Raw genomic sequence first — 23,998 nt, 5'->3', positions numbered from 1 at the left:
TTATAGAATACTGTCCTTGACAAGCAGGATATTATTCTGTTGGTACTCTGCATATACATACACATTTTTCTAAAATGTTTTATGAGGTTGTTCTGAATGAATTTAGTCATTCATAATGCCTTATAATACACCTCAGAATCTGTTTTTGATGTTCTTATGAATAGTTAAAACTATAATTATCATACACTTTTAATTCCTTTATATTCTTTCAAAAGCACATTTCTTTAAAATACATGGTCAAAAATCATATTCATGTTTATATCATGCATTGTAATTTTTAAGGACAATAATCTATTATAATGTTGTTGTTGTTCTTTTTTACTCCCACTTTTCAGGTTCAATATCAATATCCATCTTACCTTTGTTTATTTACTTATTTATTATTGGTATACACACCTATTTTTTGAAGTTCAGTTTTCTATTTTACTTATATATTTGCTGAAGTTTAGGTGTAAAAATTTGTTGCAATTCACGTTGAATTTATACTTTTCAAACTATACAATTCATATATTGACTGAAATGTGGTCCCAACTATGTTCCTGAGACAGCAGCATTCTACTAACTACAATTTCTTCTCTCCACAGAATTTTTTTCAGATCATCAGCAATCTTCTGGAAGAGGAGAACAGAGAAAAGTGGGAAGATGCACAACAGGTGGGTCTGAACATTGTGAATGAGTGTTTTTGAAGCTTCGGGGTCGAGATTGCTTTATTATGGTCACATCGCAGAGAGTATCTGGTGTTGTGTGTCACTCTGCGGCTGCGGCTCAGTGAATCGATTGCCATCACCAGTGCAGATGCTTTAGGTAATTGTCAGGTCAAAGAGGTGCCTGTCTCCACAGGCAGGGCTGCGTCAAATCAAACCTTTTCTGCCAAATACCGACCTCCCTGCTGTGCTGATTGGTGGAAGGACATGCAATATCCACTGCATCCACTTGGTGGCAGCAGCATTTGCAGCATATGTCCAGCTCTTATGCTTTCCATCAGCAGTGACGGCATTGTCTTCTCTCACTCTCAGAGAGACAGTGTAAAAGCAGCCTGAGGGATTTGGAGTTCAACAAGCTGAATGTTCTTTAGAAACTTAGAAACTGCATTATTATTGCTCTGAAACAAATTGAGTGTATTAAATGTCTCTTTCTTTCCTTTAAGCCTGAACTGGTAATGCCTCTTAAGCAGACGGTGGTAATGTTACTGTCTGTCAAATGTAAGCTGCTTTTGGAGCTCCTTCGTCTAATGTTTCCATCCGAGTTCTGGTAAAACACGAGTCCTTGAGCGGAGCGGGGTGCCGGGTGTCAAGCAAATGATCCCTTTAATGGAGTTTGCAGTAGGGCAGTGTCACAAGGCTTTTAAAGAAAAACAATATGTTTTTAAGTACGGAGTGTGTTTGGAGATCAGGTCACGTAGCCGGTTGCTTGTTTTGCCGGAGGTGTTTTGCCTGGTTTAGAACGGTCCCAGGAGCAGATGTTCTCTCGTTTTCCATTCACGTTCCTCCTCTGCTTTGTCAAAGATTGAATCTTCAAGCTCCTCGAATCATTAAAGGACATCTGAGACACTTGTCAACGGCTCTATCAAATGATTCGCCTTAGAATGACCTGACGTTTATAGATCACCCAGGATTTTATCTTGTCAGTCTTGTCTTCTTCTTTAGAGTCAGTTCGTCTGAGCTTTGATTGCCAGTCTAGAGTTCACACCTCAGATTCATGGCAGTCTGTGCTGTTCAGGCAAAGTAGGGGGGACATTTTAAAGGAAGAAGCTTTGACTTGCCTCGCAAATTCGCAGCATGAAATAAAGAAGAACATGAGGTTCAATACTAGTTTCAATGACTGATGGTCTTCTGACTTCTTATAGATAATAGTGAGGTAAAGTTATTTTCTTATCCTAATCCATAGGATATTTAATAATAATAGTAAATACATATAAAATATATGTGAAAATTTTATATTATACACACACACACAGACACTTGTGAACCCCCCACCTCCCCACTGTAAAATTTAAGTTAAATATATGATATTAATAGATTTAATATAAAATAATATAACCAAAAAAACATTTAGCATTATTTTGCATTATTGGTACTTTTCTGTTAGTAAAGGAAATTGCCTTTTGAAGTATAGTATAAAAGATCCTATTCTGTATAGCGGACTAGTATTAGTAAATTATATTAAAGGAGCATTGCGTAGGTTCTGAAATTTCTAACCGTTACTGACACCAGTGGCCGTTAGAGGAACTGCAGCCAGTCTCATTCTCGTTCTCAGTGCGCACTTTTTTTTTTTTTACTTACGAGGAGTGTCCGTGGGTGTCTGAATTGTGCTGGGGGCTGGTCGCTTCTTTCCATCCACAGAGTCCATTTGAAAACACTATTGCCGCTGCTTACTATAATGGCTGGCGTGGTTGTAAGCCCAAGTGGACGAGAAAGCGCATGGCGTCACATTTTGTGAATTTTCGCGCCAATTCGGGCTCAACATCTTCACACACAATTGAGCCTACAGGCTGATAGAGGCAACCGTGATGGACAGTCGAGGTGTCATACTTTTTTTTACATCATGGTTGGCTCATACATGTACAAATGAAAACTCTATCTTAAAGATTTTTTTAAGTAAAAACCTCCACATAGCTCCTTTAATAAAAAATTAATTAAAATATTATTTTATTTTATTTTATTTTATTATAAAAAACTGTAACTATACATTTAAGACACACATATGTATAATACAAAATGTATAGATACAAAAATCCTAGAAAATTAATTTAGTTAAATATATAATATAATATTCCATTACCGAAAATTTTAGTAAAGGAAGTTGACTTTGTATTTTGGTATAAATGAGCTATGTTCATACCTGTTAGCATACACTAGTTGGATATGCTTGAGACTCATGGCTAAAATCTATATAGCAGAAGAGTGCACCAGTGCAGAAAATATACGACAGTAAAGAATATATATGATAGCACAATTTACTGTATTTGCATGACACTCAGTGCTGCAGCAGTGCTGGTTCATCTAATGGCTGTCAGCCTCTGCCATTTCCCGCATTGCTGTCTTCCCTGCACACTTCAGCAGCCCAGCGCTGTTGCCATGGAGAGGGATGCTCTCTGCTGTCCCCCAGCAGTCTGACCGAGGGGGGGGTGGGCCCTCAGCATCTCTCTCCCCGTCTGCAGCTTGTCTGATTGGCTTGGCCCAAGATCGGCCCCCGTTTGAATGCAGAGCCCGACTCCTGCCAGGGGGATTATTAGATATGTGACTCCATCGCCCTGTTTCTCCACCTCACTAAGGGTGCTAATTATGAAATGTCACTCAGTGCTATTTTTCTGCACCCGCGTTTTTATTTTGCAGACTGGCTGCAATATGTTTCTGTGCTTTGTTTGTTGTCACGACGAGAGGGAGTTCAGATGCTAATGAGATGAGAGAACTAGGAAGCACAGTGTCATATGGCATGTAAATCCATACTGTAAATCTGCTGCAGTAAAGGGCTTAAGACAACTTGGCATGAAAAAGTCTTGATTAAACTAGTATAGCAAACAGTGCAGTCTTATTTTAGCATTATTTATACAGTATTATAGTGTTTTGTTTCGTTTTGTTTTAGAAATTTCTTTTAGTTAGCTTTTATATCTTCAATTATGTTTTTGTCATTTGTATTTGTTTTTGATTTCTTTTACAATTAATTTTCTTTTTTTTTCCATTTCACTTTTAGTACTTAAGTTTACTTTAGATTAAACATTTTATTTCAGTTAGATGCCTAGGCAACATTTTTAATTTTCATGTAATTTTTATATTTTATTTTACTTTAGCTTTATTTTAATTCATGCAAATATTTGTAATACTTGTAGGTTATTAACAACACTGACCAAGATGACAAAACCTTGCATTTGTTTTCATTTGTCAACATTTGTCAACATATTTAACTACATTAGTTAATGGGAACAATACTTCTACAGCATTTCTTAATCTTAAAGTTAATATTGACATTTAGTAATACATTTTTTAAAAGTTATATTACAGAATAATAATTATATAAAATACATTTTATAAATGGATGTGTACTAACTTGAACATTACATTTTTATTAACATTTTATTAACAAAGCATAAATGCTGTAAAAAAATATCAATGATCATTGTTAGTTCATGTTAGTTATCATTCACTACTGATAAAAAGTTACCTATTTTTATTTTATTTTATTGATGCATACTATTCAAAATAAATAAATAAAAATGTATTGTGTGGCATCATGAATCCCTTTTTCAACTGGCTGTGCGTTTCAACCCCTCTCTTCTCACCACTTGATTCCTCTTAATGTATAAAATAGCACCATTTAATACATGACTTTAAATAATGATTAACTGAATAGTTCTATTCTTAAATATTCTGTTAATGAGTCTGAAAAAAAGGTCTGCTCTTTATAAAAGTTCTCCTAGCCCTTCTGTTCCCTCTAAAGATCTTTCAGACTTTCAGAGTGATGGCAGATGTAAATAGCCGAGTTCAGTCACCTGAAGGTCAAGGTTTGGATCAGCAGAGCGTGATGCTATTGACTGAAAGAGAGCAGGTACTTTGACAGGCTGAGGCTGTGGAATCGGGAGGCGGTGAGTCACAGGCCTGAATTCCTCCACCGCATTTGCTCTGACACTGATGGCTGGTCCTCCAGAGAGGCTCTGAGCCCTGCACAATCACTCTGCTGCATGAGCTTATCTTTGTGAAGGACTGCGCAGACAGGATGCAGGGCTCTAAAGTGTAAGATACAGAGGAAGTGCCCTTTAAAAAGTCTTTATAGTCTCCTTCCAAAAGAGTCAGTCAGAGTGCTTTTACTAAGCTGACTGTTGTCGTTCTATCTATCTATCTATCTATCTATCTATCTATCTATCTATCTATCTATCTATCTATCTATCTATCTGTCTGTCTATCTGTCTATCTGTCTGTCTGTCTGTCTGTCTCTGTCTATCTATCTATCTATCTATCTATCTATCTATCTATCTATCTATCTATCTATCTATCTATCTATCTATCTATCTATCTATCTATCTGTCTGTCTGTCTGTCTGTCTGTCTGTCTGTCTGTCATTTATTCTGTTGTTCCAACATTTTATTGATATTTCTATATATTGTTCTTTCTATCATTTTGTTGTTCTCTCTGTTCCATCATTTTATTGTTCTTTCTCTCTATTGTTCTAACTATCATTCGGTCCTTCCGAATGATAGTGTATCTATTCATTTTCAAAGTTTTTGGACTTGCATTTGTTCTGTCGTTCCTTCTGTTCGTCTTCTGTCATTATTTTCTATCATTTAGTCATCTTTTAGCTATATTCTTTTAAAACTTCAAATTTGACACCAACACTTTGGTTTAATTTTATTTAAATATAAAATTGGATTCCAAATCCATCATTAATCCATCAGATTTGTATCTGTGTTTGATATTCTTTCGCAAATAGAGTAAATTTCTCTCATTTGTCCCTATGATTCTCTTTTCCCAGATTTACCCAGGGTCTGTGGAACTCATGCAGGTCAGTGAAGAGTTCATCCACATCGTCGGGCTGGGAATGAGAGACTTCGACAATGCCTACCTGATGACAGGAAACCTGGGTAAGAGAGCCACTCATCTTGCTGACTCTTCCCGTCAGTTCTGTGTCGTCAGTAATTGAGGATAAATGGTGCATGGAGGGGGACAAACAACCGCCAGCCCTTTCCACTTAATTTACTAAATTCTAATGCAAACAGCCTCATCTTATTTCAGCTCAGAAAAGAGGACTCTATGTTTGGGTTCGGTTATATCTATTGCAGCGTGCTTTGATTTTCATTTTCAAAAACAAAATCTTTTGGCCCCTTACCTGGTTGATTTATTTGATTTCTGTTCATAAAGTAGGGCAGTTAAAAGATAAAGCATGACTCATGCATTTTCCCATAAACCTCCCACGTCACTGAAAGGAATCCAGTGCTAAATGTTGGCTCGCACACAAATACTGATCTCCCTCCAAATCATCCGAACAAAATTAAAGTCAAATAGCTAAAAAAATGCTTTTGCTTCCAGTGATGAAGCACATTTGCTTATTTCTCTTTATTCGATGGTACAGAACATTAACCCATGAAATTGCAATCTGCATGAATTGCATAGCTCAACAAATATGAAATGAATGGATTAGGATGACCTTCCTATTCATCAGCAGATACATAGAGGAGTCTATAATGTTTGCATGCTTATGCACAATATCATTAAAATGGTATTTTCGTTGAAGGTCGCCTTTGATACTTTTTTTTAATGTTAACTTGTTTTATGTAGCTTGCCATAAAACACAGACGGGATTCCGAGTGCCATGACATTATGTACAGTACATTGATGTATTCTGAGATTTAAAGCTTACTTAGGTTCTTGCTTAATATGGGCAAAAATTTAACATAAATTTCTTCTCAAATCATACATTGCATTATCAGATTTTTTTTGCATAGTTTTTTGGGACTTTGGTGTCTCATGGCTTAAAAAAAAAAATGTTTAAGTATTGATTTTAATGACCTTGGCCTTCTTGGATGTATCCAAACTGCTCATTTAATATTAATTTGGACCTTCTGAGATTGTTGAAGGTTAAACACCTTTCACTGGCCATTTTAATAAAAGAGTTTCAGGCCCTATTTTGTGTCCCATTATTGGAAGTGTCATTTATATTCATTTACCTGCTGACTGTCACATTTATTTAAAGAAACCACAAAAAAAAATGTTTGCAGAACAGATGTTTCGAGGTCTTTTTCCGGGCAAGAATGAATCTTCATCAAGCCAGTTCAGACATGACCACTACATTTCAGTGTGTAAGATAAAACGCACAGCCAGAACATCAACATCATGATGCAGGAGAGCTATAAACATTTAATGTCAGCCACTGACAAGGCAAAGTAAACCTGTGATTGAAACTGCTTCTTGTAGTCTGAAGGTGAAACTGGGTGATGTTGTGTCTTCCAGCTGCTGCTACAGTTACAGAAGCATAAAGAGGCTTTAGTAAATCACTCATTATGTCAAACATTATGTTGATTTGTAGCCCACTTTTTATTATTAATTACCAGCCATTTAAATGAAATGAATTGTAAACTAACTTTGAAAGGGCTGTATTCAGAAGCATTGGATTTGCTTAGGATGGTAATTACAACTCCACAGGCAGTCCTGCTTAAACTTATGACCCAGTAATTTCATTTTGCAGCTTTAATATATATATATATATATATATATATATACATATATATATATATATATATATATATATATACATATATATATATATATATATATATATATATATACATATATATATATATATATATATATATATATATATATATATATATATATATATATATATATATATATATATATATATATATATATATATAATTTTTTTTAAAGTGCTACATCAAGGCTCCAATAGATAAAGATTCAAAGGTGATATTGAGATGGGGAAATGTATTTAAAGGTTCAGAATCCAATGCAGAATCCAAGTTAATCACATCAGTGCTTTTGTGATGATGATTGTTCGGAATAATTAAGACTTTTTGTTTTTGAAAGAAGTCTGAAATATATATCATAATGCTGTTTTCGTTCTACAGTATTATAGGCAAAATGACAAAAAATATAAGTAAATCCTTATTTAGATTTTTTTTTTCCTTATCAGTGAAATTAAACATCTGTCTTAGCCAGAGTCTGCTCTCTCTGATTAAAAGAACAAAATGGTACTGCTTGTACTAGCCAAGTAAAAATCATCTGTCATAGTAAGATATTGCAGCATCATTTCCAGCCAAATTTATAGCAGGTTCTTGACACCACAATAAATACCTTCTGTCAGTGCGACACACTGTTGCGTCCGCTTTTAGCCATATAACCTTGATTGCAGAGGCTCCCTTTTCCGCGGCATGTCTGCTCGTAGAATAAACAATGACTTTGTCTTAGTTGCAGCTCTTTAAAGCTAAAAGTTTTATTTTTATTTTTTATGTGTTTAATGGATATTGATTTGTGTGCATTGATTGCTCAGATGAGTTGAGAGACCCTGTTGTCTACTCCAATAAATAGTCTAACCTTCACATTTAGCCGAGATTAAGCTGAAATCTTTGACGTGACAGAAATGGCCTGTTATTCCTCAGTAGGATCCAGTCATTAAGCTCATTAGTTACAGGTGGGCGCAGGTGCCGATGCCTCCTGGCTGGGTTCCCTGAGGACCGTTTCCCACAGCGGCGTCTCAGCACAGACTTGAGCAGGAAACCCACTCTGAGCACATCCCAACTAATGAGATCTCACACACAGAGGGAAACCAGCTGAACAAATCACTGTTGCAGGAGATGATTAGAACCTGTGTATATAAGAGGAGCCCTTCACTCCACAACACTGTTGTGTGTTTCTTCACCTTTTTTGATATGCAAACTCTTCTGATCTTTTAAATTTGACTGTTCATTTTCCTTTTGGTCATTTTAGGCTGTGTTTGAAATGCAGTACACTGCATATTGCCTAGATTTTTTTATCTGAAGAATTCATGTTAATAGTAAGGTACATTTCCTAAAATTTTACTTCACTTATGTAGCCATCTTGTGTAGTTAGGGATGCACAATATACAAATTGTGGCTGATATAATAAGCCAGTAATTATTTTTCGTAATATAGCAGATAAACAATAAATGTTACCATTTTGTTTTTATTTACTTAAATGCATGAAAAAATACAAAAAAAGTAAAATCAGTAATTTTAAGTGATCCAAGTAAAATTAGGCATCACAATATTATAATTTATTTAAAAATATGTATTTAATAGTGTTATTGACTTATTAATGTTTTTTTTTTTAAATAAACCCAAGATTATTTACTGATTTACTGAAAAGGAATAGTTTTTTTCTTCACAATTTTTATTTCTTTATATTTTCTATACGCTTTGTGCGCAGACAGATGCTGTCAAAACAATCCCAATTCGCACGCATCTACGAAATGCCAAAAAAATGCTGTATTATGCACTTCGAAGCCTATTTTCTAAATTCTGCATTTCAGGAATGGCCAAAATTCCTAAACATTTTCAGTTTTTTATAATGTATTTATCAGTAAAAGGCAGCAGGTAAATGAAGCAGGATTCCTTCTGAGCAGAGAAGCCTGTACGGAGGTAAAGATCACTAAAGGGCCTGTGATCTCATACTGTTTTAGAGCTAAATGTTTGAGCTGCTTCACCCAGTGTTCTTCAGTTCTTTCCTGTGCGCTCCTGTGACTAATGCACTCCTCCAGCTCCCCACACACAAAAGATGTCAGCACTGCCACTCTCCTCCTCCTCACACACACACACACACACACACACACACACACACACACACACCCTGTGCCTGCTGTAAGATGGTCCTCACCTACACCTCAATGCTCATTACCTGACAATTCTCTCTTCTGCTGGAGAGACCAGTCATGCACCAGAGTTTGCACCATTAAAATAATATTTAAAAGGTCTTTTTTAATTTAAATAAAAAAATCCTGGAATTTTAATTAAGGTTGCAAACATAATGTAAAATTGTATTTGATTTAGAAGATGGGCAATGTAGTTAAAATTTAATGATTTTCATTGAAATTCATTAACTCATTGAATAACATTAATTTGTTTCTTATTAAATAACATTTCAGTTTATGGATCATCATAAAGAACACTTAATTTCTCGTAATAATATATATATATATATATACAGTACATACCAAAAGTTTGGACACACCTTCTCATTCAAAGAGTTTTCTTTATTTTCAAGACTATGAAAATTGTAGATTCACACTGAAGGCATCAAAACTATGAATTAACACATGTGGAATTATATACATAACAAAAAAGTGTGAAAAAAATGAAAATATGTCATATTCTAGGTTCTTCAAAGTAGCCACCTTTTGCTTTGATTACTGCTTTGCACACTCTTGGCATTCTCTTGATGAGCTTCAAGAGGTAGTCACCTGAAATGGTCTTCCAACAGTCTTGAAGGAGTTCCCCGAGAGATGCTTAGCACTTGTTTGTCACGGCAGGGATCCAATGAGGCACGGAGATAGAACCAATTGTGAGTAAGTCTTTTATTAAGGGCAATCCAAAAGGGTAAACAGTCCAGGCAGAGGTCGATACCAAACAAAACCAAACCAAACATAAACAAACAAGGACACAAGGCAAGAGCACGACACGATGACGGACATGAATTAAACAACGACTCCGTGACACATACTAAGACAGACCGGGTTATATACACAAAAGGATAATGGGGAAACAGGAGACAGGTGGGGAACAATCAATTAACTAAACAAGGAGGAAGGTGACCAAATAAGGAGACAGGAAGTGATAATATGATAAACACCGTGGGAACTGAGAACACCTAGTGGAACCCCAGGGAACACAACCCAGACACTGTGACAGTACCCCCCTTCTACGGAGCGGCTCCCAGACGCTCCAAGACAGACACAAAACAGAGACCAGGAGGGAGGCGGACAGGTGGAGGCTCAGGGGGAGGGACGGAGGGCCAGAAAAGAAAAACATGGGGAACAGGCACCAGAATGTAAACACAACACAGAAAGACCAGGAGGGAGGAGGACAGGAGGAGGTTCAGGGGGAGGGACGGAGGGCCAGACTAACAGAAAGGAACAGGGACAGACATTAACACAAAAACCAAAGGAAAAAACAACATGAAGCCCCCCAGGGCGGAGCAGAAGACCACCACACCCTTGTGGTCAAGGCCAGAGCCCTCCAGGGCGGAGCGGAAGACCACCACAACCGTGTAGTCAGGGCAAGCGCCCCCCAGGGCGGAGCGGAAGACCACCATGTCCGTGTGGTCAGAGCGGAAGCCCCCCAGGGCGGAGCAGAAGACCACCATGTCCGTGTGGTCAGAGCGGAAGCCCTCCAGGGCGGAGCAGAAGACCACCACAACCTTGTGGTCGAGGCCAGAGTTCCCCAGGGCGGATCAGAAGCCCACCACTTCCGTGCGGCCGGATCAACGGGAGGACGAGACTCTGGTAATTCCATGGTGTCTCTACTGGACTCCAGAAGATCGGTGCTGGCCTGACACTGCTCATGAAGATCATTGGTGACTTGCATTTGCTCATGAAGATCAATGGTGACTTGCCTTTGTTCATGAAGATCAGAGGTGACTTGCCTTTGTTCATGAAGATCAGAGGTGACTTGACTCAGTCCTTGAAGATCACCGGTGACTTGACTCAGTCCTTGAAGATCACCGGTGACTTGACTCAGCTCTGAAAGGTCAAAGGTGACTTGACTCAGCTCTGAAAGGTCAAAGGTGACTTGACTTGACTCTGAAAGGTCAACGGTGACTAGCCCTGACTCTGGAGCATCAGCGGTGACTAGCCCTGACTCTGGAGGGTAAACAGTGACTAGACTTGACTCTGGAGGGTCATCTGGAACCCGACTCGACTCTGGAGGGTCATCAATGACTAGCCCTGACTCTGGAAGGTCATCGGTGGCTAGCCCTGACTCTGGAAGGTCATCGGTGGCTAGCCCTGGCTCTGGAAGGTCATCGGTGACTAGCCCTGGCTCTGGAAGGTCATCGGTGACTAGCCCTGACTCTGGAGGGTCATCGGTGACTAGCCCTGACTCTGGAGGGTCATCGGTGACTAGCCCTGACTCTGGAGGGTCATCGGTGACTAGCCCTGACTCTGGAGGGTCATCGGTGACTAGCCCTGACTCTGGAGGGTCATCGGTGACTAGCCCTGACTCTGGAGGGTCATCGGTGACTAGCCCTGACTCTGGAGGGTCATCGGTGACTAGCCCTGACTCTGGAGGGTCATCGGTGACTAGCCCTGACTCTGGAGGGTCATCGGTGACTAGCCCTGACTCTGGAGGGTCATCGGTGACTAGCCCTGACTCTGGAGGGTCACCGGTGACTAGCCCTGACTCTGGAGGGTCACCGGTGACTAGCCCTGACTCTGGAGGGTCACCGGTGACAAGCCCTGACTCTGGAGGGTCACCGGTGATAAGCCCTGACTCTGGAAGGTCACCGGTAATAAGCCCTAACTCTGGAGAGTTCCCTGGCACCTGACTCGACTCTGGAGGATTAGCGGTGACTAGCCCTGACTCTGGAGGATCAGCGGTGACTGGCACCTGACTCGACTCCGGAGGGTCCACTGGCACCTGACTCGACTCCGGAGGGTCCACTGGCACCTGACTTGACTCCGGAGGGTCCACTGGCACCTGACTCGACTCCGGAGGGTCCACTGGCACCTGACTCGACTCTGGAGGGTCCACGTGCACCTGACTCGACTCTGGAGGGTCAGCTGAGACTCTCATCCTGTGCAGCGGCGCTGGGCAAGCAGCCATCTTGGGCCATGACTCTGGACAGGCGGCCATCTTGTACTGTAGTGCTGGGCTGGCGGCCATCTGGGGTTGTGGTGCTGGACTGGCGGCCATCTTGTACTGTGGCGCTGGACCGGTGGCCAATTTGGGCATTGGCGCTGGGTTAGCGGACATCTTGTGCTGTGGCGCTAGGCTGACGGCCATCTTGGGCTGTGGCACTGAACCGTTGGCCAAAGTGGGCATTGGCGCTGGGCTGGCGGCCATCTTGTACTGTGGCGCTGGACTGGTGGCCAATTTGGGCATTGGCGCTGGGTTGGCGGCCATCTTGGGCTGTGGCGCTGGAACGGTGGCCAATTTGGGCATTGGCGCTGGGTTAGCGGCCATCTTGTGCTGTGGCGCTTGGCTGGTAGCCATCCTGGGCAGTGATGCTGGACTGGCGGCCATCTTGGATGGTGGCGCTTGGCTGGTAGCCATCTTGGGCAGTGGTGCTGGACTGGCGGCCATCTTGGGTTGTGGCGCTGGAACGGTGGCCAATTTGGGCATTGGCGCTGGGTTAGCGGCCATCTTGTGCTGTGGCGCTTGGCTGGTAGCCATCCTGGGCAGTGGTGCTGGACTGGCGGCCATCTTGGGTTGTGGCGCTTGGTTGGTAGCCATCCTGGGCAGTGGTGCTGGGCTGACGACCACCCCGCCGGAAGAGACAGAAGTGGCTGGGGCATCCCACCGAAGCCGATGCTGCAGGTAGCGCACGAATTCCCAGAATTCCAGTGTCTCTAACTGCGCCATCTCCTCCTGAGACACTGGATCATCCAGCCCGCCATTGAAATAGTCCTTGAGGGCAGCATCATTGTAGCCCATGCCCTCGGCCAGGGACCAGAACACCTGAGCCAGGGCACCCACTTCATTTCCCTCTTGGCGGAGGGCGATCAACCGAAGATACTTGGCTCGCCGCTCCGCCATCTTGGCTGGGGAACGGAAAGACGACATACCGCTGGTTCCTAGAAGGACGGAGTCGTTCTGTCACGGCAGGGATCCAATGAGGCACGGAGATAGAGCCAATTGCGAGTAAGTCTTTTATTAAGGGCAATCCAAAAGGGTAAACAGTCCAGGCAGAGGTCGATACCAAACAAAACCAAACCAAACATAAACAACCAAGGACACAAGGCAAGAGCACGACACGATGACGGACATGAATTAAACAACGACTCCGTGACACATACTAAGACAGACCGGGTTATATACACAAAAGGATAATGGGGAAACAGGAGACAGGTGGGGAACAATCACAGTGATAATATGATAAACACCGTGGGAACTGAGGACACCTAGTGGAACCCCAGGGAACACAACCCAGACACTGTGACATTGTTGGCCCTTTTGCCTTCTGTCTGCGGTCTATATATATATATATATTTTTTTTTTTTTTTTTTTTTTTTTTTCAAATGACTGTTTTGTGCTTTTTTTTTTATTATGGAATAAATAGGCACACTTAGTCAAACATTATTGATGTAATTATATATGTTTTGTCACAAATCTTGTGTTAGACTTCCTGTCTTGAAAGTGGATGGGGAACAAACTGTCCCTTATCCTGTTTTTTTCTTGTGCTTTTTTTAGTTGCAAGTATAAAGAGGATGCCTGCGCCATCTGTGATAACAGACATTAACTTTCCCATGAAGGGACGGAAAGGGATGGTGGACTGGGCCAGAAACTCAGAGGACAAAGTTGTCATTCCTAAAGGAATCTTTGTGCCCCAGACAGCAGGTAATGTACATGTTGCTATCTTATGTCTTGTATAATTAGGCTACATTAAATAGATTGTAAATGCCAGTTTTCATTCAGTGCATTAACATTCAACAAAGCAGGCCATCAGCATGAGAATCAAGCTGTCAGTGAACGGCAATAGACAATCTTTTTCCAGAAATAATGCTTTGAGTTATATAACTAACGCAACAAACTGCATCTTTTAGGCTGACACTGGACGTATTTTCTTTCCGCTATGGAAATAACATCAATAAATTCAAGAAATTCCGGCATGTTATTTAATAGGGAACAATAATTGAAGTTTTTCACACCACGTTAATATTTTGTTTTGTTCTAACAAGTAATGAAACCCAATTTGTTCAAGGAATATAGAATGAAATAGTAGTTGGTAGACCTGTGTTTTTTTTTTTGCAGAGTAGTGCGTACATTGATGTAGCACAAGTGATTCTTTAATTAGAGTTGCCTTTTACTATGTGAAATCTTGAAAACTGAACTTTTCCAAAGCCAGAAATCAGGTGAAACTAATAAAAATGATATTCCTGGTTGGTGATACTGTAAGTGTGATTTATTTGTAGAAGTTAGAATTTAACACTAGGTTTTAACACTTAAAACATGAAACACTTGGCAGACTCTTTAATCCAAAGCAACTACGTTGCATTCATGGAGTTGCACTTTTTTCAGTTTATGCGTTCCCTGGGAATCGAACTTATGACCTTGGCATTTGCTAGCACATTGCACATTGCTCTACTCGTTCAGCTACAGGAATATTTTTAACTGTATGTGCTAAAGTATATGTTAGAGGTAGGCAGCAAAGTTTTCTCCTTTTTTATTACCGTTTATATTAGTGCTTTAAAATGATTAATCGCGATTAATCACATCCAAAATAAAAGATTTTGTTTACATAATATCTGTGTGTACACTGTATATTTATTATGTATATATAAATAAACACACGTATGTATATATTTAAGAAAAATAGGTTACGTTTATATATTAAATATATTTATATATAATATAAATTATATGAATATAAATATATAGATGTAAATACATGTAAATATTTTCAAAATATATGCTGTATCTGTGTATATATACATAATAAATATACACAGTACACACATATGAAAATAAAAAAAACCTTTGGATGCAATTAATCACTAGATTAATCATTCATGATTCATAAATCATTAAACCTACATTAAATATTATTTGTTTTATGAATAGCCATTTAATATACAAAATTAAATTAAATTAAAATCATGCATTTAGCAGACGCTTTTATCCAAAGCGACTTACAGTGCATTCAGGCTATCAATTTTTACTTATCATGTGTTCCCGGGGAATCAAACCCCCAACGCTTGATAACGCAATGCTCTACCAATTGAGCTACAGGAACACAGTGACAAGTGACAAGTGAGATACAGTGAGATACAGTACATCAGGTCAATGTTAAATTTTATATTTGAGGTTTTGATCACCCATTTGGGACTTATTTTGCAATCATAACTTACTGTATATTCTCCACTTATTTATACATTTTTAAGGCCATGAAAACGCTTTGTCACTTAGATTTTTTACATTTAAAATTTACGTTATTTTGGATAATCAGTAGGATATTAAAAGTTTAGTAATCGCTACCATATGATTGTGTTAAAATTTCAAAGCGGTGACACACTGTGACCGTTTAATGGGATAGCTTTGAGAATACAAGACTACATGTCAAACGCTTGCCATTTGCCTGTTTTAGAGGAGACTGCACTTGGTCGACCACATCAATTCAGATGACACAGCACTCACTGTATCCTCTCAAACAATGATAGTAAAGAGAGCTGAGCACCAGCGCACCAGACTATTTACTTAATTAGGGTGATCAGTCTTATCTGAAGTGTATCAGAGGGAAGTAATGAAGGATTGATTTAATACATAACTCACTCCAGTTTGCCTTGAGCTTGACTAGAGGGCTGTACAGAGCTGTTTGAACCAAGATTAGCCTTCCTGTCAGCAAAGAAGACTTTTGCCTTTCTAGTATAGCCTGATCTACCACTTGATTCACTATTGGCAGGGAATTTATGATGGATTAGCTGTCAAGGATATTGTTTGGCAAGAGATCTGATTTTTAATGAGTATTTTGCAGGTTTAGAGGTTAATGAATTCCTGTAGCTTTGAAAAAAAGAAATATTGTTAAATTACTTTGGATTAAATGATCCCTACATGGAAGTGGGAAGGTATTAAAAGAAAATTCCTGCTGTCTGCCTCTGAAACAAATCTGCACTCTGAATTATTAAATAATCATCCATGTTGCTGAGTGAAAAGTTGAAAAGGAAGCTGAGAAAAACAACTTTGTATGGAGATGCTATTTGATATGATTAGATAATGTGATTATAGTATCATCTAACCTAGATTGTTTTCCGGCAGATATGGATGGATCTCCTGTGTTCATTCTTGGAACAGTTCTCTACAAGACTCTTGGTCTTATGCTGCCCGGTCCTCGGTAAGACTCTCCAGTCATTTAGATGAAATATTACAAAGATATCATAATGATATTATCGAGGAGAAATTCCCAACATAGGATACTTGTAGCCTAGGGACTACTTAAGATAGTTCCTACCTGGAAATATTTTGATCCATTAAACCTGTAAAATTTAAAAATGACTTGATAAATAATTCATCTGGAGAAGTTTTGTGTTCTTTTATAAAAAGAAAACCAAATAATGTGTGTAATGTGTGCAAGTTTATGAATTTATGACACCCGTAGAATACATTTGTTACTTTGAGAATCTGATTTTTTTTTCACTACCAATTATTTATTTTTATTTAAGTGAATAAAAAATAACATTAAAAATGGATAAATTTTTGAAATTATATGATATTTTAAAATATATTTTAAAACTAGAAAAATAGGTTACGTTTATATATTAAATATATTTATATATAATATAAATTATATGAATATAAATATATTGATGTAAATACATGTAAATATTTTCAAAATATATGCTGTATCTGTGTATATATACATAATAAATATACACAGTACACACATATGAAAAAAAACAACAACAACAACCTTTGGATGCAATTAATCACGAGATTAATCATTCATGATTCATAAATCATTAAACCTACATTAAATATTATTTGTTTTATGAATAGCCATTTGATATACAAAATTAAATTACATTAAAATCATGCATTTAGCAGACGCTTTATCCAAAATGGATACATTTTTGAAATGATATGATATTTTAAAATATATTTTAAAACTACTTATTGTCATTCTGCTTTTGAATTTGCTGCCCCAAAAATTAGGACTGTACTACAAAAGTTAATGAAACCGGAGACAAATATTCCACTATGTGCATTTACAAAAAATTACTAATAAGTGCTCTGACCCTTGACTTGTAAAAGTTTTAACTGAGATTTATTAATTTTTATGTGCTTTATGTATTGGAATATATGTTTGAATGTTTCATAGGAGATATTGATTATTGAAAAAACAAGAACTTGTTCTTAATTAACTTGCCTGGTTAAATAAAGGTCAAACAAAAATAAAAGTACTGTACTTTTTAATATATTTTTGAATCATAAAAATTTCCTGTGCAAAAAAAAAAAAAGTGATGGTTTAAACTTCACTGTTTCTTTCTAATTTTTGTTTATTTCTAACCTAATGAATTTAAAAGGTTTTTCATAAACTAGATTGCAAGCAAATATTCAAGAATTTACCTTTATGCTGATTTGTTGATAGTTGTCCTTTTTATTTTTATGGATTCTTGTCATATATATGCAGTCATAATCTTTTTAAGTTTGGAAGTTTTAAACAAAGTTTTTTTCTGTCATATTATAGCATAGGATTTATGCTGCATTCATGTTGGAATTACTGTAATTTCAATTGAAAAAAATCATTACAAGTTTTATCTTAGAAAGCTAAGATTGTATAATGTCATTTAACAAAAATGACAGCAGCCTCAACAGTTAAAGGTAATTCTGTTAGATTATAGCCTGTGTAACATGGTGCTCTTTCTTTGATTTGAACTAATATAATGATGCGTGGGTTGATTTGGCATCATGGATGTTGCCATGGAAACCAAGAATTTCTGTGTCTGAAGATGTGAACTACTCAAAGTAGAATCTCTGAGTTATCATCTCGTAATTTCTAAATTGCAGCATTTTTCCAAGCTTCAAATGTCAGGTGCAGTCATTGTTTATTATGGTGCTAATAAGGAATTTGTCCTTGTATGAAGCTCAGTTATGTGACTAATGTGTTAAAGCCTAGTGACAAACACTGTAAACGCAAAAAAACACAATCATTTGTTTTTAAGGAAGCTGTTTCACACAAATTCCTTGTGATTTTCATCTAGTCCTAAAAACAGAAGCTGGTACAAACAAATTACAGCGTTTTCACTCATGGCAATTCTTGTTTATGCTCAGAGTCCATCTTGAAGCTCGGGATCAAAGCCTTCTGTTCCATTCGAGGACTTCTAGTCAAACCTCCAGAGACACGCAGGACAGGACAGACCTTTCCTGGTGTGGCTCTGAGCTGTCAGTCAAACCTCAGCAAACCCGAGTTTGATTCCCTCGTGGAATTCCCACTGACAGGGAGAGAGTTCATGGAAGAACAGAGAAAAAGGGCGGTCCTCTGTTCTTGAGCAATGTTGGATTCACTAAAGCCATTAGGGAGATGGAGATCAGTACAAACAGTAGAAGATAGAAGAAAAGTGTTACAAAGAAACAAGCAAACAAGAACAATGCAACATAGCAGAAGGGTTTTTAAAGACAGATCATGTTGATGAACATTTAATCACAAGACAAAATACTCTAGTGTGATAGTTACAAGAAATGTGTGGTTATTATTATTATTATTATGGAAAAAAATATATATATTAGGATTTTATGTGGAAATTTATACCAGAACATGCAAACTGTTTCTTTTTTCTTCTATATGTATTGAAAGTAATTAATCACTATGGCTTTCAGATACACTGAGAAAATAAATTGGTTCAGAAACAATTTTTATCCAGAAATTGCTAATAAATGTATACATTTGTAAAACACACTCCAGTAATCATCCAATAATCTGTTTTATTTACAGCTCAGATTTTTTTTTTCTGTGTAAGATTTTCAATTAATGTAATTCTTAGTCATTTGTATAGCTTCAATATATTGGAATATAGTATCCAAATGTAGTTATGTGGACCACTTTAATAATACCTTCATGGTGCTGTTTTCTGGTCACCATTTACTTTCATTATATGGTAAACCTCTTGTGTTTTAGAGGGGTGTTGCTAGACCCTTTTTACCGTGTTAGATTGATGTATAGCAACCTGAGAATAATTTTCTCTGATAAAAACTCAGCAATCAAGTATGTGTGTTAAACTGTGTCATCTACAACAATGACAATGCAGCTCTTTTTTGCACATGCAGCTTGTGAATGGCTTGTAAAAGACTGTATATCCAAAACAGTATTTAAAAGGATAATATCAAAATATGAGCTCAGTTTTTTGAAGCGGGCCTGTGCCCCAAAACTGATGAAATGCTGGAAATTATGACATGATAGAGTACATAATTACAGAATTGTATTTTTTTGATAAGCTTCCATTTTAAGAGTTAATGTGTTATTTCATGCATTTCAGGCTGTGTGGACAGTCATGACACCACTTCTGCTTGATTTAATCAAACCGAGAGGCTGGTTAACCATGCACAGATAATGTCTGATCCAATCTGTACATTTAATTTGAAAGGAATCATTTTTGCCTTTAGGCTGATCTACTTGCAGACAAAGACAAATTCATTTTCCTTGGCATAGTCTTCTCAATTCATATGCATTCTAAATACCATAATCAAAAATAAAAAGAATGTGACAGTCTGTAAAATAATGTGAGGACTGAGGAGTATATGTCTCAGATGTAGCTTTTTTGTAGTCTTTTTAAAAGCTACTTGTTGGGCATCCATTTTCTGTCTTTGCATCTTTTTAAATGGACCATGAAATCATGCCCTAAACAGGAAAATTGGTTTAGTTTAGAGGAGGAAGAAGCATGCAAGGAGAGCGATGTTGAGTGTACTTGAATCTTAATATCAAAAGGATTTTTGCACCCCTGTTGCATTACATAAGCGTACTTGAATGTTTACAACTCATGCCAACCAATATTGGTTTTAATAATGAAATTAAAAAGTAATAAAGCACATAAAAGTACTTGAAGTAACTTTTTGTGTCTAGTGATGACAAATGACTGCTTTCCATCTCTATGTGATCATTTTACCCAGAGGCGATCATTTCGGGTTAATCAAAAACTAAACAGTTTTTAATTTGTCAATGTTTAATATATTATAACTTTGTCCATCTTTAGAGTTAGATCTTGAATGTTATTTCATTTATTTATAGTCTAATTATTTCACCTTCTAAAATGTAGTCAAGCATATCACTATTTCTGGCCTCTGCGAACAGAAAATATCTTATTTGAAGTGAGAAACCAAAAAGAACGACCTCACACCGATTTTCTAAACTGAGTTCAACCTGGAAAGATAGTTCTGTGCTAAATGAGCCATTTCCATTTAAACGCTCAGAATGGGGAGTTTAAACAAAAATCAATGCTGATGATAATGGAAGTATTGAAATTAGCATTTCTCATTCAAGCATGAACTGACTGTTGTGTGGTTTGATCTAACCCACAGGAATAACACTGCTGTGAACTCGAAAGTGATTGCTGTGATTGTCCGACCAGAACCCAGGGTAACAGAAGCCCAGCTGGAGATTGAGTTAGCTCATCTAGCTAATGTAAGCACCAGTCAGATCTCAACACGCTTCACAAAAACAGTCAGTAGAGGCTAATTCATGCTGACATGGAGGTCACATATATTTTAAAACCTCATAGTTTTGGACTCTTTTACTGTTTCACTGGTCTGTTGGTTTAAGGAGCATGTTAATATGCCATTTATTTTACCCAAGGGAAGGAATCTACAGCCTTTATGTCCCAGAGATCCTCCATTTATGGAATGATAATATGATAATAATAATAACAATAAATGTTTTTTTGTAGAAAATAAGATTGTTAAAAGGATTTCTGAAGGATTGTGTAACTGGAGTAACGATGCAAAAAATTTGTTTGAAAGTCAGCTTTGATTGTTCCTGATAAACTGTTTAACTGCTCCCCCAAGTGGATATTAAATTATGTTGTGGGATAATTAAATATATTCTAAATAAACTACAAACATAAAATTATATACATTTATTTTGTTCTCACATTCTTTCTTGTAACACTTCCCTATCAGTGACAGTGACTGAAAGGCTCATTATGCAGCTCATTATGCGGGCCTTTGTCTTCTCAGGTGTAAATCACAATGATATTCATGATAGTTGACGCCTACTCGCATATGACTTTTACCAACAAAAAGTGTCTTAGAAAATTTAAATCAACATATTGTTTTCTGTAAGTGAGTAAACAAGATGATTTTCACATCATTTAGAAAGAAAAATTCTAGGCTACAAGCTCCAGTTCTCAAAAGTCTCGGAAACCGATGTTCTTTATGTGTTTTATGGCCTTATTCATGTGATTTAACATTTTTAGTTTTTCACTAACTACCGTATTTTTTGGACTCTAAGTCGCACCTGAGTATAAGTTGCATCAGTCCAAAAATACGTCATGACGAGGAAAAAAACATATATAAGTCGCACCGGACTATAAGTCGCATTTATTTAGAACCAAGCACCAAGAGAACACATTACCGTCTACAGCCGCGAGAGGGCGATCTATGCTGCTCATTGTAGACTACAGGAGCACTGAGCAGCATCTCTGGCAGCATAGAGCGCCCTCTTGCGGCTGGAGATGGTAATGTTTTCTCTTGGTTCATGTCTCTTAGTTCATTTCTCTTGGTTCATGTTAAATTAATTTTGATAAATAAGTCGCACCGGACTATAAGTCGCAGGAACAGCCAAACTATAAAAAAAAGTGCGACTTATAGTCTGGAAAATACGGTACGCATAACATTTTTTTTTCTCAAAAACACAATCATGTACATGCATGCATTTCACATATTATTATAGCCCAGTTTGTGCTGATTACAGTGAGATTAGACTTTACCCATTTAGATATTTATAAGAAACTGAAAAAAGCACAAATGTCAGGGCATGACAAAACTTCTCCAGGCCCCAAAAATACCCTTAGACTCCAGAGGGTTAAAGAAGTCCTGCATCTTATGTGGATTTTATTATTATTTTCTTTATATTCATTATTATAACAATTACAAATACTTATTTATGTATTTATTTATAGTGCAAAAAATAATTGCAAACATCTGTGGAAATTGTGATTTGTTCTCTTTGACACATATTCACAAAATAATCTATTATTTGCATAATATGCATCATAACCAATTGATCTACTATAGAAAGCAGCAATGGTAAACACTAACTTAGCATAAAAATAATGTTAAAATAATATACTGTATATGCATACACACTAGGGTGGCCATATGCGCCGTTCATACGGGACACGTCCCAGCCAGGATTTTAATATTGCCTAAAATATCCAGGTTTTGGCTATTTGCACTGTGCAGGTTGATCGTTGTGTAACATACATGAGAGCTATAAAGAGCAGAGCAGATGGCTCCTTATGCTTTCGAATCGCTTTTACGTGTTTGTTTGTTCGTTTGACTTGAAGCATTGTGGCGCATTTTGTTTTTTTTGGATTTGTGTGCAGCGACGCTTCAAGTCAATCGAACAAACAAACACGTGCGCATATTTGCATTGCTTTGATCGTTCCCTCTTGATCTCACCTTTTCACTCGCAGCCCCACGATTAGTCGGTTATGTACAATACCTGCATGTTATTGGTCAAACTGCTCTGGATGTTTTAGGCAATATTAAAATCCTGGCCGGGACGTGTCCCATATGAACGGCGCATATGGCCACCCTAATACACACACACAAGGTTCTGCATCAATACAAACACTTCCCATTTAACTGTGTAATTGATGTAAAAAGCAATGAAACATGAAACATGAAACATTTTAAACCGAGACTAGGAGAAGAATCTGGGTGTATTTGAGCTGAATTCTGAAAGAAATGTAGTTTTCTGTTCCTCTTTGAATCAGTACAGCCAATCAAAGGGAGCTCTACAATGCCCGTGTCATTTGTTTCAGGCTCATTAATCAACAGACAAATAGCAGTAATTAGTCCAATAATTAATTTGCCATCACCAGTTATTTCTCTCCTTATTGTGTCATCAAGATATGGCCCCGATGATTACAATGGGAGCTCTTTTCTCCACATCGCTTTTTTCCCCTTTCCTGTTTATCTATTAAATAACGTGACTTATGCTTTGAGATATTGCCTATCATAGTGAAAATGTCTTTTTATTAGCATGTACTGTGATGTCTAATCATTGTGCTGCGTGTCCAATCACAGTATGTGTTTGTTCTCTTGCAGGGAACAATGAATCCGTTCTGTGCACTGTGGGACAGCTCTATTATGTAAGTGAAAGTCAGTTTTATGTCTCCAAGATTGTGTTCTGATTTGTGAAAATGAGCTTTTAATACAATAACTTCACGGCCAATAATAAATTGTGGTGCTTGTTGAAATATCCAGCCATTGTATCCATGGAAACATGTTTCCGCTGCCATCGAGGTGAAACAGTGGTTGACATTAGCAGTAATACAATTTTGATTGTGTTATTCTCAGAGAATACATTTGATAGAAAAATATTTAGAAGACTTGTGGTGCTGTCAGGCTCCTCTTATCTTTTCAATCTAAAGTCAACATGAAATCAGAACTGACCTGGTTTATTATATTAATTCCTGTCATTGGTTAGAAAAAAAAAAGTTTAGTAATCTTAAATCAAATTGATATAACTTGTTTCTAATGCTAAGCAATAAAACTAAAACTGTTTATATTTCTCAATATTTTTCAGCCTTTTCAATGTAATGTTATAGCTTTACATTTAACATTTATGGATTTTTTTTTTCATATAATGTACCATTCCACCTT

General features: G+C 37.5%; 1 protein-coding gene across 4 annotated transcripts in view; it reads left to right on the top strand.

Annotated features, from left to right (window-relative positions):
* The window catches only part of LOC132156820 (adhesion G protein-coupled receptor B3-like), a 164,031-nt gene that overhangs the window by 102,926 nt on the left and 37,107 nt on the right, over positions 1 to 23,998 (top strand). For all 4 annotated transcript variants that reach the window (XM_059565856.1, XM_059565858.1, XM_059565857.1 and 1 more), the window contains 6 exons: positions 585 to 653; positions 5,467 to 5,575; positions 13,874 to 14,020; positions 16,436 to 16,511; positions 20,690 to 20,792; positions 23,441 to 23,484. In XM_059565856.1, the coding sequence (XP_059421839.1) occupies positions 585 to 653; positions 5,467 to 5,575; positions 13,874 to 14,020; positions 16,436 to 16,511; positions 20,690 to 20,792; positions 23,441 to 23,484 (548 nt within the window). The remainder of the gene's footprint in view (positions 1 to 584; positions 654 to 5,466; positions 5,576 to 13,873; positions 14,021 to 16,435; positions 16,512 to 20,689; positions 20,793 to 23,440; positions 23,485 to 23,998) is intronic.

The sequence above is a fragment of the Carassius carassius genome, chromosome 14 (assembly GCF_963082965.1).
Source record: "Carassius carassius chromosome 14, fCarCar2.1, whole genome shotgun sequence".
NCBI lineage: Eukaryota > Metazoa > Chordata > Actinopteri > Cypriniformes > Cyprinidae > Carassius > Carassius carassius.
Note: the sequence above shows the minus strand (reverse complement) of the source record. Positions and strands in the feature narration are given on the sequence as shown.